This window comes from Centroberyx affinis, unplaced genomic scaffold, assembly GCF_046629955.1.
Source record: "Centroberyx affinis isolate AG114_WGS23_722 - 3 ecotype Tasmania unplaced genomic scaffold, CSIRO-AGI_Caff_v1 ptg002818l_1, whole genome shotgun sequence".
Lineage (NCBI taxonomy): Eukaryota > Metazoa > Chordata > Actinopteri > Beryciformes > Berycidae > Centroberyx > Centroberyx affinis.
In genome coordinates this window covers 26640-42238 of record NW_027280962.1, presented here as the reverse complement: position 1 = coordinate 42238, position 15599 = coordinate 26640, and the positions used below count along the sequence as shown (strand labels likewise).

Below are 15599 nucleotides of genomic sequence, written 5' to 3'. Positions count from 1 at the left end.
TCACCATAATACCATGTCTGTCTGTGTATATCGAACAAACCTTCTCAGACAATGTGACTCAGTATAAACTTGTAGCTGCACATATAAGAAGATGTGGATGTTTGCAAATGATCCTCAAATTTGGCAGCTCTGGACATGTTCACAAACCTGCTAGTTGAGGCTTTCACACTGCAAGTCTTGTAAGTTTTGTATTTGGACTGCAAGTCCAAATACAAAACAAGAGCCTAACGATCAAACTTCTGTTTGAGCTGAGATGATGATGATGATGATCCTTAAATGTCCTCAAACCATACTGACCCTCTGTAATTCAGTGAGTGCAAATAAAGCAGTTTAGTATGTCAGGGGACCAATTGTCCTCACAACGATAGAAAAGGGAAAATTATCCAAAGTGAGGACATTTTGTCGGTTCTCACCTCTAGAAATGGCCAGTTTAGGGTTGCGTTAAGCATATAGTGGTGAGGCTTAATCCCTTGAACTCTGATTTTCGCCTTAAATTCCCCCTTAAGTAGCTTCAAAGTTAGAAAAACAAGTGTTCTCATACTGTACAACAATGTCACATCTATATTCTGTATCTGCTCATTCTAACGATTCATTGAAGCTACAGCTGCTATACTGAGTGATTTTCAAACGCCATTTTTTCATGGCTGCACCATTACATCAGATGGAAAAAATCTAGATGTTTGTGCATCATTTTCTGCACATTTCCCTATAATTCAGAATGACATATTAGATATCTTTGGAAACCTTGGGATCTTGACTAGAATTTAAAATAAAATTGTGTGGGTTTAAACAAAGCCTGGCCATGTAACATGTGTTTGTAATGATGGACCCAATGATTGGCAGGGTTGAAGAGGTTTTAAAGATTTAGTAAACCCCAAACTCAAATCTGTGTAAAGCCTGACATCTAATGGTAAAAATCATGCAGATGTCAGGCTTTACATAGATTTGATTTTGGGGTTTAGTTCCTCTTTAAGGTTAGAGTTAGAGGGATGTAGGCAATGCAATAAAAAAATACAAACATGTGTCTCCAGGCCTGTTCTGGCAGAACCCCCAGTTCTACTTCACCCTGCTGGAGGAGGACCAGAACCCAGCAGACCCTCAGAAGAGCTGCTCCTTCCTGGTGGCTCTGATGCAGAAACACCACAGACGCAGAGGGGTGAACCTGGCTATAGGCCTGCACATATACCAGGTACACACACACACACACACACACACACACACAGAGACATATACATGCGTGTGTGTTTTTGTGTGTTTGTATTAGCGATGAGACAATTTATCGAAATTCAGTATATCGCAATACAAAAATGTGACAACACATATCGTGGGTCAGAAAAATGAATGGTGATATCAGCTCCATGTTATTCTGCTGTAATAATCACTAATGAGACTCTTGACCATCACAGTTTCACAAGCTCTCCATCCAAATTATATTATTGTCACTTTGTAATGACATTTTTAAATTGTTGTTTACATTCTAGCAGCCAATGGCATCGCTAGAAAGATTTGAGTCTCAGAAATAAACAGAATTCTGCACAGTCAGACTTTGTTGTCATCGAACTTTTACTTATTACATCATATTGTGGCTGTACTGAATCATGAACCCCGTATCGCATATCGAATCGTATCCTGAGATAAGCAGATCGTCCCATCTCTAGTTTGTGTGTGTGTGTGTGTGTGTGTGTGTGTGTGTGTGTGTGTGTTCTCTCCGCAGGCCCGCTCTGACAGTAAATACCTGTCCCCCACGGACCTGAGCGTGCTCCGGCCGGTCCTCGCCACCCCGGCTTACAGCTCACGCCGGGAGGTCGTGCTTCGCGGTCGCCTGGCGCCGGGACATTACATCATCATCCCCTCCGTCTCAGAGCCCAATCAGGAGGGAGCGTTCCTCATCCGGGTGCTGACAGAGAAGGGCAACGCCGCTGCGTGAGTGATGGACCAGTCTGATGAGGAAGATGGTTTAGGTTCTTTAGGTTTGGGGGTTAGTTTAGTTGCACATACAATTGATAAAAGACTTTAATACTATAAACTTTATATGTATTCACTTTATATACACCAGTCAAAAGTTTGGACACGCCACATTTTTCTTAATTTTTACTATTTTCCACATTTTAGAATAATAGTAAAGACATCAAAACTATGAAATAACACAAATGGAATTATGCAGTGACCAAAAAGGTGTGAAACAAATCAAAACTATCTTATATTTTAGATTCTTTAAAGTAGCCGCCCTTTGCCTTGATGGAAAGGCAAAGACTTTGGAAAGAAATTCATACATAGGATCAATTTCACTCTTTATGTTTGTCTAAGAAACTAAGTTCAAGCATTTAGGCAGAAGCCTTTAGATCAAAATGGCTTTAAGATAATGAAAAACATAGAACATTTAATCATGTGGGTCCAAACCTTTAACTGGTAGTGTATACATATTATATTGCTTATCTAAAAACAGAGTTTACAAAGTGCTTCATATAAAAACATAAGAAACAGCACACACAGGCTACTTAGTTTGTTTTGAATCATGCTTTTGGAGCTGGAAGGACCAAATAAAATGATCTTTAAATTGGCGTCATTAAGTTTCATAGTGCCAAGACTAAAAAAGCCAAGGCGAGAAAAGTGTGAAGAAGCAAAAAGACGAGCCACAAACTGTAGAAACTCTCAAAACAACATCTCACCCACGTAAGACAGAAAGAAAGAAACCATCAGAATGAGGTTAGATGTTACATCCTGCATTAACCGGAGTCAGTTAAAACAGTATTTGTGTTAGATTTGAGGCTTCTAGTCATAATTAAAATTATTTGTATGTGCACACAGCTGGAGGTCAGGAGAAATGACTTCAATGAACAAGAGAAATAAACACTGAAAAGACATTAGAGGGCTTGGTGCAGTTTGCAGGAAATATGAACCTCCGAAAAGCCCAAAACATCTATGATCCAACATGCAGTATTAATATACAGTGTCCCACAAGCAAAGTGGGACACCTGGTCCCTCTGCTCCACCATGATGATAACACTGTTGCTCCACAAGTTAGGCTGTAAGCAGTACAGTCATAGATGAACGAGTGTAAATGTGCATGTGATGATTCTAATGTTCTCATGGTTTCTTCCAGTCCGGCTGAGAAACCAGGACCACAAGACATCGCTTCCATAAAGGAGGTAGGAGACACACAGAAGCTATAAAAGTTCATCTTTCATATTAATTAACTCCATAATAAAAACACTCATCCAGAATCATTAGACGGGTGATATGAGCTTGAGTAAGTCCAGTGAGGCAGACTGGACCGATTATCACTCCTACAATATTTTTATTATCCCACTTCTATAATTGGAGAGCGGTTTGTGTGTTTGTGTGTCCCACCATGGAGGAGAGGAGAGGAGAGGAGAGGAGACAGGGAGAGGAGGTGAGGAGAGGAGACAAGGAGAGGAGAGGACAGGAGGAGAGGAGAGAGGAGAGGAAACAAGGAGAGGACAGAAGGAGAGGAAAGGAGAGGAGACAAGGAGAAGAGAGGAGAGGAGGAGAGGACAGGAGAGGAGGAGAGGAGATGAGAGGAAGAGAGGAGACAAGGAGAGGAGAGGAAAGGAGAGGAGAGGAGACAAGGAGAGGAGAGGAGGAGAGGAGAGAGGAGAGGAGGAGGTTATAACTTATAGTTATTATAACGTACATATTGTCTCTCTCTCTTTCTCTTGTGGTAATGAGGAAGCAAGCTGGCGATCTTGTTTTCTCTTGTTTTTTATTCTTATGTATGAATACTACTTTGGAGAAAACATTTCAGACAGCAGACATGGGTTGGTAGCCTTTGTATCCAAGCCATAATATCCTCGAGGAAGAGCCTCATACCAAAGCCATAGTAAACAACACCTTCTCAGGCATTGGTGATATATTCAACTAAACTAGACTAAAGTAAACTAGACTAAACTTGGCCTGAATGGCCCCATGATGTTGCTATAATTCAACCATCCTTACTTGCATCTTGACTCTGAATGCGGCCAATACAAAACCTCGGAGGGAATCTGGACCGTAAGAAGCAACTGGTCAAAAACAGACTCTGATTCCCTCCTTCAGTACATATAAAACAGATAGAGGTATAATTTGACACAGTTTGATTTTGTTTTTAAAATCAACTTAGAAACAGACATCTCAGAAACAGACCAATCCATGTGCAAGCTCACACACATCACATTTTGAAATAAGATAAACAGACTCAAAATGCAAGTCTTAGGGTTACACAAGGCCATAAAGCTGTACGATACAAGGCTGTTTACTGGGTTTGTTGGTTTTGTTTATGGAGCCACTCAACTAAAATGGCCCATCTACTTAAGGATAATTAGAGATTTGTGTGTGTGTGTTTAGGGTTAAGGTTTAGTTACTGAGTGCAGGCTCTGTGTCTTCTCCCAGCAGCCTTCCTTCCCACACCTGACCGCTCTTCCTTCCCCTAAATCTACCAGACGCCTGTTCAAGAAGCACTGCAACAAGGTGAGATTCGCCCGCGCAAAGCCGCACCGTAACTAGGTCAAGTCGCATTTGCAAGTCGTACTTCACCTTTGTTTTTAACCTCCTGAGAGTGCCAGATGGGTGGGGTTTGAGACATAGGAAATTACCAGGAGCACCGGGAACCATTCTGACGTCAACTTACCGTTTATCTGAATTGGCCTGATGTGGTAAGCCCCACCCAGCTGCCGCGCCGGGCAGGTTAATACTGAGAATTATGTGCAAATACTGGTTTAAACCACGAGCTTACAGCAGCTCCCCTGTGTTTTGGATGTAGATGCACTAACCATCAAGCCTTTGGGGACACCTAGCTTTTGAAAATGTTCAATAAATAAATAGTTTTCTTTGTCAGTTTGCAATAACTTAACCCCATTAAACACTAACTAGGTTTAGTTTGAGGAAGAAAAAATCATACATGCAAATATTTATGATGATAACACTAAAAGATAACACTAACATGAAGCTGAGTGTTGAATATATAGATCCAAAGTATTAGTAAATAGCTATTTTATGTTAAAAAAAAAAGCATTGCAGGGATTTTCTACTCTTATTCTTCATTGAAAAATAACAGAGAAAATCAAATAGTACTTAAGGCTATGTGTCCCCAGACTTCTGTCAGTGTGTATGAATGTGTTTTCTGTATTTTGTGTGTTTCTCCTCTTCATCAGAATGGGTTCTGCAAGCCAGCGGAGCTCCATGACCTGCTGACTGAGGCCATACAGGGAGGAGGTCAGTAATGAGACCAGTCAGTCAGTCAGTCAGTCAGTCAGTCAGTCAGTCAGTCAGTCAGTCAGTCAGTCAGAGACTTTGGGTGAATCTGTATCATCTTTTAAATCACGTCTTCAAACTCAATTTATTGACTTGCTTTTATGTAATAACCTTTTATTATTGTTGTTTTTTTTTACCCACTTTTTTTATAATTCTTTCCATGCTTTTAATCTCTCAAACATAAAATCAATCAACAAAAGTGGTGGGGTTTTTTTGTATTTTCTTTTACTTTTGTTTTTGATTTGATGTTTTTTTCTATGCTTGTGAAGTGCTTTGTAACTGCGTTTTTATTATATTCTTATTGGTCAACCAGCCAACCAATCAGCCAAATATCCCCAAACATCTCCCTCTTTGTCTCCATCCAATAAAAATCCTACAAAAATTAAATTCCTGCTGTAAAACAATCTTCCCCATTGAGTTTTGAGAGAAAGTGCCAAAGAGAAGCAAAAGGAATGAAGACTCTGCTGCCTGTCAGTGTGCTGCAGCAGTGAACAGCAGGCTCACCTGACAGTGACATCACTTCCTGCAGCGCCGAGCGGCGGCTGTGGGAGATGGTGACCGAGATAACTCAGTGTTTTTACTGCAGGAAGCTGGACTGATGTCACAGCAGGCAGGAAGGAGGATGTATAGAGCCGCTTCCTTACTAACACCCCACCCAGAGAGGGAGGGAGTATGTGTGTGTGTGTGTGTGTATGTGTGTGTGTGTGTGTGTGTGTGTGTGTGTGTGTGTGTGTGTCCGTCCACATGTACACTGATCATCCCCTTGTGGTGTTTAGTGTTGGCAGGCAGTGAGAAGAAGCTGGTTCTGGAGCACTGCAAGAGCTTTGTGGTCCTGATGGATGTATCCTTGAAAAAAATGTATATTATTATATCTGAAAAAGAAAATTAAGATGTGAATAGAAACATGGTGTGCCTTTGTATTAACACCTGATGTTCTATCATGCTACAATGCTGTTTCACTGTTTATCTTAGCCTACTTGTTAAAGATGCTACATGCAGCGTTTCAAACATCAATATATCATCACTACAGTCTGAGACGTTTGGTCGCTTCTATCTCATAGCCTGGTCAGACCATCCTGATCATGTGACCTCACATTCTGTTTCGCTCCACGGATCAGTCTGGACTTCTAGCCGCCCACATCGATTTCCTGAAATTACAATGTAACCGGGCCAATCAGGGACCGCGTCGTAGTTGATGACGTGAAATACAGGCCGCCGCTGGCAAAACAGTAATGGCGTTAACGTTAGTAGAGTAAACACAGCCATAAGTGCAGTTATTGCAGAAATAGACTCAATAACAACAATTAAACAAGAACAAGAGTATGCACTAGCGGAGTTTCTCGGCGGAAAAGACGTTTTCGCCGTTCTGCTGATTGGCTGGAGGAGTTTGTCTGTCAAGGCAAGTACTCCCGCCCACGGCTAGAAGTCCAGACTGATCTGTGGAGCGAAACAGAATGTGAGGTCAGGTGATCAGGATGGTCTTACCAGGCTATCTGTCTCACACCAGTGCTGCTGTCAGTGCTAGAGTTTCTCAAAATGAATGAATTTCCCATAAACCCCAGTGCTTCCTGTTGTAAAGAGGAAGTCCCTCCTCCCCCTCCCTGCTGTTTGCTTTCCATTTGTCTTTCCTGAAGAGGATCAACATGTTGGAAGTGATTTCTCCATCTTCCTTTCCCTCCTTCCACCATCTGCTGCCAGAAACTCTTTCAGCTTTAGCTCCGTTTGCTCTGGAAGAACAGAACCTCTTCCTGTTTTGTGCCATAAAGCGATCCAGCAGATTTCCCTCCAGATCCACCAGGTGGAGAAACAATGGAGGATGCAGAGTAGAGGCTGATAGAGGCTGACAGGCTGAACACTGATGGACTGGTTTGTTTACAGTAATTACACTAATGTCTCCAAATTAATGCGGTGATGATTTACTGATGTTAAAATGCTACATGTAGCATCTTTAATTCAACAGTACTCTTCTTGCACCAGCAGCTTGTTGTCTTGGTGCTTCAGACGCGTTGTTCAGTATTTGATCTGTTTCCTTGACCTCAGTGTTTTCTCCAGAGCCAAGGCCTCGCTAAGCTCAACTGGCCGGAGTTTAAGAACCTGTGGGACAAGATCAGGAGGTGGACGGTAAGTTAGCAACACAACAACAACAACAACAACAACAACAACAACAACAACAACAACAAGAAGTTAATGAAAGGAATCAAAAGTTGTATTATGAAAATCTTCACACGTTAGTTACATTTTTTCACACAACTACAAGGATCTTCCTCTTGTATTGAGAAAGGACTCCACATCATCCACGGGACTCTACAGATCTGTCTGAGTAAAGTTTCAGCAGCTGAATGATTATTGCCTGGGTCCAGACCTTTGACTCCGCCCACTCCACCGAGTTGACTGATTCTGGTCTGGCATCGTGACATGAAACAGCGGTTTCTCTCGGTTGAAAAATGATCGGTCCAGTGAGCGCTGGGGGGGGACTAACGATTAGCCAATCAGAGCCACGGGCGGGACTAACGCCGTTGTCAAGCTGTTGTCAAGCTGTGCACCGGAACCAAGGAGGAGTAATAACAACAATGGCGACCGCTACAGACAAGATAGACGCTGCTATCCAGGCTGTTCTGAATCCATTAAAAGTACCAATTACTTTGAAATCCGAAATACTTTGTTTTTACTTCGCTCCGTGTTGTCAAAGATGCTCTATACTTTCTGAACCGTCTCTGGTGTTGTCATGGCTACGCATCAGTGTCGACTTAAAATGACGTTAGAGTCAGGCGGATACGTCGGTCTCCAGTGATTGGTTAGGGAAAATCGAATCCCCCTCCCCCACGGAAATCGGTTAGAGTGGAGGCAACATCAGACTGAAGATGGAAATGGAGTGTGACGAGTTGACGATTCTGTCTGATATCAGGCAAAGAATGATTACTCAGTGTTGTGTGTGTTCAGTGTGCGGTCTGTCGTCTCTCCTCAGGATATCTTCCTGGTGTTTGACAAGAATCAGTCTCAGCGTCTGGAGTACCCAGAGGTCAGCCCGGCTCTGAAGGCAGCAGGTACCACTGACAACACCTGCAGTCACTGACACGCACAGCAGCATCCGACCGTTACTGTGTATCACTCTCTGTCAGCTTTTCCCCTGGATTTTGGGTTTAGTTTTTCACTTAGTGTTGAGCAATGCAATATCTCATGTTTCCATATGAATCTGTGAGGCAGACATGAGTCAGGGAAAGCATTATGACCAACAGGGGGAGCCAGAACACCTCTATTTACACCCACTTGCTTTTTGACATAATTTATTCCTGATCTTTTGGTGCATTCACTGAACACACATGAGCCCTAACAACTCTGCAGCAGCATGGTGTATACTGTATATGTGTGTGGATTGATGTGTGCAGTCCACTGCCTGTTGTACATCTTGCTGTGAAACATCCTGTGCCTGTATGCAGTTATGCGACTGTATTAGTTGCTGTTATGGCCTCACTTATGTCCTCAATATTTCAATTCCTGTCCGTTCACTGTAGCTGCTGCGTGAAGTGATGTTGGCTGTGATCTGTGTGCGTTTGCTCTGGTCTGGCTCTGCCTCTAGGCATCATGGTGGACGATTTTGTGCTGCAGCTGGTCGGCCTGAGATACACGGAGCCGGACTTGACCATCAGTTACCCCGGGTTCCTGTTCCTGCTGATGAAACTGGACAGCATGATCCGTAATGGAGGGAGACGGGGAGAAGAGGGAGGGAGGGAGGGAGGGAGGGGGGGGGGGTGAGACTGGATGGGAAGAATACAAATGCAATGGGAATAAGGGGAAGAACGACATGATTTCTCATTGGAAATATTCACATTTTAAACTCTTTGAAACACCCACATCCAAAATCATTTTTATTTAAGAAATTCAAATCAACCATAAATGAACTGCAGCAGTTGATGCTCACTTTTTGTAAGTAGGGTTGATTGTATTAGTGTAAAAGTAACTGATAATGTTTTTTTCAATACAGTTTTTATTGGTAAAAATGTCAACAATGGGGCAGATGTCAGGGTCTACAGAGCACCATTTTCCCCATTTCACCCTTCTCCCCACTTTTAGTACACAAATAACAGAGTAAAAAAAAGGAAGACAATAAAAGAAAACAAGAAACACCAACAATAATAGAGTAAAAGAAATAGGTGCTAAAAACAAAACAAACTCTGGGTCAACATATTAATTTCTTACACACTCATAAAGTTAAGAGATTAGAAGTGATAATTTCTTTTTACTTTCTTTTTTTTTTATTTTTACTGTCTTGGACTGCAGATATCGGTGGAGTCCTATACTTGTAATTACCACTAGAAGTCTGCCGTTAAAACAGTTTTTCCTAGTCGGAAGCTCATATTTACAGTCAATTCAACAGGACTTGAACGCAGCAAAAGGCCAGAAGGGGGGTAGAAGAAGAGAGGAGTTACGTGAAGAGGGACAGAGAGAGAGAGAGAGAGAAACAGAGGGATGAGCGAGGTGGGAGAGAGGAGGCGTGGGAAAGAGATGGGAGGAGATAGAGGGGAGAGGAAGTGATGAGAGGAGAGATGGAGGGAGCAGAGCGGAGAGAGAGACAGAGAGAGAGAGAGAGAGGTTTTGTTTTTCATGTGGAAGGTTCAGAGCAGAACAGAAAGTTGATGTTTGATGTTGAGGTCTTTGAGTAGCGTGAGGGGAAAAGCCCAGAAAGAATGCAGAACAACAGCTTTATCTCTGCGGACGGTTTATCTATCAGAGAGGATAAACAGACACTGCAACAGATTATTGTTATAGTGTTATAGGCAGGACTGAACATGCTTGTATCTGAGCGTGTTGCCATACCGACCTGGGGCTGGAAGTATTTAACCGCTGTTGAGTGAGAACCTCATAACTCCAATTTTGGTGATTTTTAACCTCTGTGATGTATTCCATGCTCTTCTTATGAGTTGAGAAGTCTTTGGTTTATAAGACATTTTGAAAACTAATCATATAAACTCAAAAGTGCATGGTGGTCAAGCTGCAAACAAGACAGGTTTCCTTAGTTCCTTATAAGTAGACATTGTGCAGATACGAGGTTTTCACCTGGCGGCAGCGATTTGCAAAAACTTTTCCTAGTTTGTTTTGGCCCACATTGTCTCCAGATAGGTGGGGTTTGACACACCAGACAGCACAATGAGCGCCAGAACATTTAGAAAATCACAGGAAAGTCAATTTTTAGTCTACATTTACATTTCTGTGATTGGAAACTTACCCAACGCTCCTAATCCGGTAAACCCCACCCACCTGGTACTCCCGGCAAGCTAAAACAAACACAAACAGTTATTTGCCATGATGCAGTTTGACTAATTCTGACTCGTTGTGTTTGTCTCCTTTTTACAGATAAATTTCAAGCGTATGACATGGTGGGAATGGGCTCCATAACTGTCAGCTACAGACAGGTAACAGTTTGTGATTATAATTGTAAAAACATATTGACTCTCCCATCTGTCTCTGCATCAGTAACAGATGCCTTCAACAGAGAGAACTCAAAAAAATATAATTTATGTTGGAATACACTAAAAGAACAGCTAGCATGTGTGTTGTACTAAAGCATTTTTACTATGTTCAGCATTTGTTTTTTATGATATGAATTAATTTACCACATTGTGTTTTTCCACATTGTAAACAGTAGATTCTCAAATTGTTTCAACATGTTTTTTAAACATACATACAAAAAAATGGCATATAAACCTTATGTACATGACAAAAACAGTAGTTACAAACAAGACAAATATATGTATATAAAAAATGTTTATATTAAAATACAGCCCCCCCCCCTCCCCCAACAAAGAAAAAACACAGTCTTCATGGTAAATTGCAAAGTAATTACTGTTAGTGGTACAGATCAGTATCAAGTAAGGAGCAAGATTAAAAGGATAATTTAATTGTTTTGATATCACTGTGGGCTCTTCTATTTGGAATAAAGGATATGCCAATAAAGTAAAGCATGTAATGGCCTTACAGTATATTAACCAGTTTGCCAGGACTCAAAATCTGCAAGATGAGCAACTCATTTTACAGAAAAATGTTTATTTGCAAAAAAAGGTTTGAAAAGCTTCACACAAATCCTGTTTGGAGGGAAACTGAGGGACATAAACTGGGCGATGTGGTTGAAATCAATATCATGATAATCTAATGGATTTTTTGTAGCAACATTACATGTTCACTGAATAGAACTGCATGATGATGTTAAGTGTGACGTCAAACAAATAATATTCCTTAAAATGTTTCATACCTCATTTTGTCAGAAGTTTTAAGTAAAATTTGCTTGTTATCATCAGAATTGTGTCACAATATCATCATATCATCACAATATGATTCCGCTGAAAGACGATACACGATGATATTGAATTATGTCCCAGTCTAAGACAAAAATAGAGAGCCTAAGCCCCTCCCCTTCCGATGGACCACCTTGGGACCTTATTTCGGAAAAAATATGTACGATAGTCAACGGCGAGAGACAAATAATTGTTTGATCCTGTTTGAATTGTGCCATGAATTACACATATGATGTTTTGTCAATTTAAAAGATAATTTTGCAAGTCAAGAAAGTCGCAGTTTGTCGTAAAACTGTTGAAGTGTAAGACTGTGAAAATACGTAATTAGAAAGACTACACACCCAAAAGTGGCGTAAGTGACATCATAACTTTCTCTCTCCAAGCTCAGTCCCTCTCAGATAGCAGCAGTATTACACACAACCTGGAAGGTAGACAGTAAGAACGGGTTTAAACCGGTTTAGGATAGTTTTAGTGCAGTGGGGGCTAACGTTAACGCCATGCCTGTGTGTTTCCTATGTTTCCTTCCATGTTGGTGTCGGTGAGACGAGAGATGTAGTTCACTGAGCGGTTTCACACAAAACTAAACGTTACTTTACTGTTTTACCACAAACTGTGACTTTCTTGACTTGCAAAATGATCTTTTAAATTGACAAAACATCATATGTGTAATTCATGGCACAATTCAAATGGGATCAAACAATTATTTGTCTCTCGCCGTCGACTACCGTACATATTTTTTCCGCAATAAGGTCCCATGGGGGACAGCGGAAGGGGAGGGGCTTAAAGGCTCTCTATAATGATGAAGGTCCAATCAGCAGCTGACTCTGATCTGAATGTTCTGTCCTCTGCTTCCTTCCAGTGGCTCCACATGACCATGTACAACTGAGCTGGTCCAGTCACCAATGTTCACTGGCTGCAGTTTAGTTTAGTTTAGTTTAGTTTAGAGTGCTTACTGACCGCTGTTAGTGCATGATTTTAATGTCTAGGTTTTAAATGTACAGTGTAATTCAATGGTGAAAAAATTGTTAAGATGAATGCCATTATGTTCACAATAAAAGCCAGGCTTTGTGCCAAATTTATACTGTTTGTCTTTTTTCCTTTTGATGCACGTTGTCATCATATATTTAAACAGTAACCATGGAAACATCTTAGAGCAGTGGTGTCAACCTTTTTGGCTCGTGACCCCTAAAAACAAAGTGATGCCTACTATCACATGTTCACGAGTTCACCCAAAGAATGATTTTCCCTTTTCAGGATCGTTTCATTTGATTCATCATCAGAGGATGCAGAGAGGCTGAAAACTACTCAGTATTTCACAAGAAAAAAAAGCAGGAATTCGAGAAAAAATAGACATGATAATACATTTTTAAAGTAGAAATATGTTTTTTTTCTATCCCATCATATCGCGACCCCCCAAAATGAGGGGGCCACTGTCTGAGAGCACTGTTTGCAACCATGGGACCATCTTGGGGTCAAAGGTCAGTCAAGAGAAAAAGTAAAGTTAACATTCTCTGTATTTCAGACACTTTAGCAGCTTCAACATGGCGTCTGCTCCCTTTTTTCCTCACAGTGTGCCCGCTTCACTCCAGTTCTGCAGCATCTACATATTTATCCACTAGTTTGTGTGTTTGTGTGTCCCACCATGGAGGAGAGGAGAGGAGAGGAGACAAGGAGAGGAGGGAGGAGAAGGAGAAAGGAGATGAGAGGAGAAAGGAGACAAGGACAGGAGAGGAGAGGAGAGGGGAGAGGAGAGGAGAGGAGGAGAGAGACAAGGACAGGAGAGGAGAGAGGAGAGGAGACAAGGAGAGGAGAGGAAACAAGGAGAGAGACAAGGACAAGAGAGGAGAGGAGACAAGAGGAAGAGAGGAGGAGAGGAGAGGAGACAAGGACAAGAGAGGAGAGGAGACAAGGAGAGGAAAGGAGAGGAGAGGAGACAAGGAGAGGAGAGGAGACAAGAGGAAGAGAGGAGAGGAGACAAGGAGATGAGAGGAGGAGAGGAGAGGGGAGAGAAGAGGAGACAAGGAGAGGAGGAGAGAGGAAAGGAGAGGAGAGAGGAGAGGAGAAGGTTATAAATTCTAGTTAACTTAAAACTTCATTAGAATCCACATGACTGTGATGTGTGTGCTGTATGTGTCAGTATGTAGAAACCTCTGTGAATGGTCCAGTTGTGTCTGAGCCACGGACACCAAGACAAATCCTGTGTACGCTCATGAATAATGACAACAGCCTCATCTCGCTCGCTCTCTCTCTCTCTCTCTCTCTCTCTCTCTCGGCCTGACTCTGTCACTGACATGTACAGGCAGCATTCATGCAACTGTTTCTCTGCAAAACACTCACTTCTCTGTCAGTGCTGCTGTGTGTTTTTGTTGCATGTTTTAATCGTCTTCAGCAGGGTCTGGGGCCGTTCATGAACTGAAGTGAGAATGCATGGTCAAATCCAATTCAGTTCCTGCAGTGTGAATGTGAATGTGAAAGTCTCCCAGCTGTAAGGAAACAGAATGTGAATTGAATTGGAATGACAGAAAACAGAATTGAATTCCATGAAATTCCACTTCTAAGAGAGTTTGTCTCGACTCGCTAAACATTATAAATCAAAACATTATGACACATTCGGTAACACTTTACAATAAGGGTCACTAAGCATTAACTAACCTTAATTAACAGTTAACTAATGTGTAATTTACTAATGGTGTTCATGTTAACTAAGGTATTAATTTATACATTATTTAATAGTTTATAAAGATGACTATTAAATAATGTATAAATTAATACCTTAGTTAACATGAACACCATTAGTAAATGATTACCAGGCACATTTGTTAACTGTTAATTAAGTTAACTTAGTGACCCTTATTGTAAAGTGTTACCACACATTCAGTCATAATGTATGGATTACCATTACATCTTCTGCAGCTGAAAGGAACCTTTAACATTTTTATGATATTCAGTATTGATAATATATAACCCTATGTGTAATCTCAGATATGTGGCAAGAAAAAAACAAACATTTAATTTCACAGAATTTAAGTGAATTAAATTAAACTTCCTGAAATTCCAATTCAATTCCAATTGCAATTCCTCAGTTGAATTGAAATCGATGAGTTCATTCATGGATTGATCCCCGGCCCTGGCCTTTAGTGCTGTCCTTGTTGTTGATGGTGTTACGCTGTTTACTGTCCCCCAGTCTTCTGTGTGTCTGTGTGCTACTTTTCTGTCTCTCAGCATGATGTTTCATTCTGTTTTTGTTGCTTTCTGCAAAGTGCTAGCCTTCTTCTCATCTCCCTTTTCCCTCTCGCCAGGCCGTCATCGAACATAAGAATTTGTTCCTTAAGTGACTCGCCTGGTTAAGCAGGCCTAAAGGTTGAATAAAAATAAAAAATAACCTTTAAAACATGTTCTTGTACTTGGCAGCGGGTCTGGTCCTCGACCGCTGGGGATATTTTGAGAAATGACCCTCTGTTCTTTGCTTTGACGTGTGGTATGTGTAAATATCCGTCTTCCAGCATCATTCTTTATAGTACGAGGAGTCAGAGATACACATACCAGGAGAGGGGTGTGTGTGTGTGTGTGTGTGTGTGTGTGTGTGTGTGTGTGTGTGTGTGTGTGTGTGTGTTGGGGGGGGGGGGGGGGGGGGGGGGGGGGTAGCAGAGATTCATTCAATTTCCTGCTGTGCTGCTGTTTGTTGGTTCAAACTGACTTGCAGCACAGCAGACAGGAACCTGAAGGAACACAGCGGCACCTTCACTACATGAAAGACTTTGAAGGCAATACTGCACACAGCCACACCCTACCCCTCTCTCTCTCTCTCTCTCTTCTCTCTCTCTCTCTCTCTCTATTAATCTTTTGCTCTCTCAGTTGATTCAGTGTGCTTTATTAGCATGAAATTGAGAACAATATTGCCAAGCATCTCTCTATCTCTCTTCTCTCTCTCTGCCTCCTTTTCTTTTTCTTTCTCTTTTCCTCTTCCTTTCTCTCTCTCTCTTCCTTTCCCACTTTCTTTCTCTTCCCTCTATCCCTCTGCCCCCCTCTCTCTCCCTCTCTCTCTGTCTCTCTATCTCG

At 41.6% G+C, this 15599-nt stretch overlaps 1 protein-coding gene across 1 annotated transcript; it reads left to right on the top strand.

Moving 5' to 3' along the window:
* Positions 1 to 1031: 1031 nt before the first annotated feature.
* LOC139658039 (calpain-9-like) lies at positions 1032 to 12606 on the top strand (the record flags this gene model as incomplete). The annotated part of the gene is made up of 11 exons (XM_071536057.1): positions 1032 to 1189; positions 1715 to 1923; positions 3104 to 3149; positions 4390 to 4467; positions 5151 to 5211; positions 6027 to 6091; positions 7303 to 7371; positions 8216 to 8294; positions 8828 to 8944; positions 10603 to 10661; positions 12400 to 12606. Coding segments are annotated over 11 exons (968 nt in total), but the record flags the coding sequence as incomplete, so codon positions are not given.
* Between the last annotated feature and the right edge of the window lie 2993 nt (positions 12607 to 15599).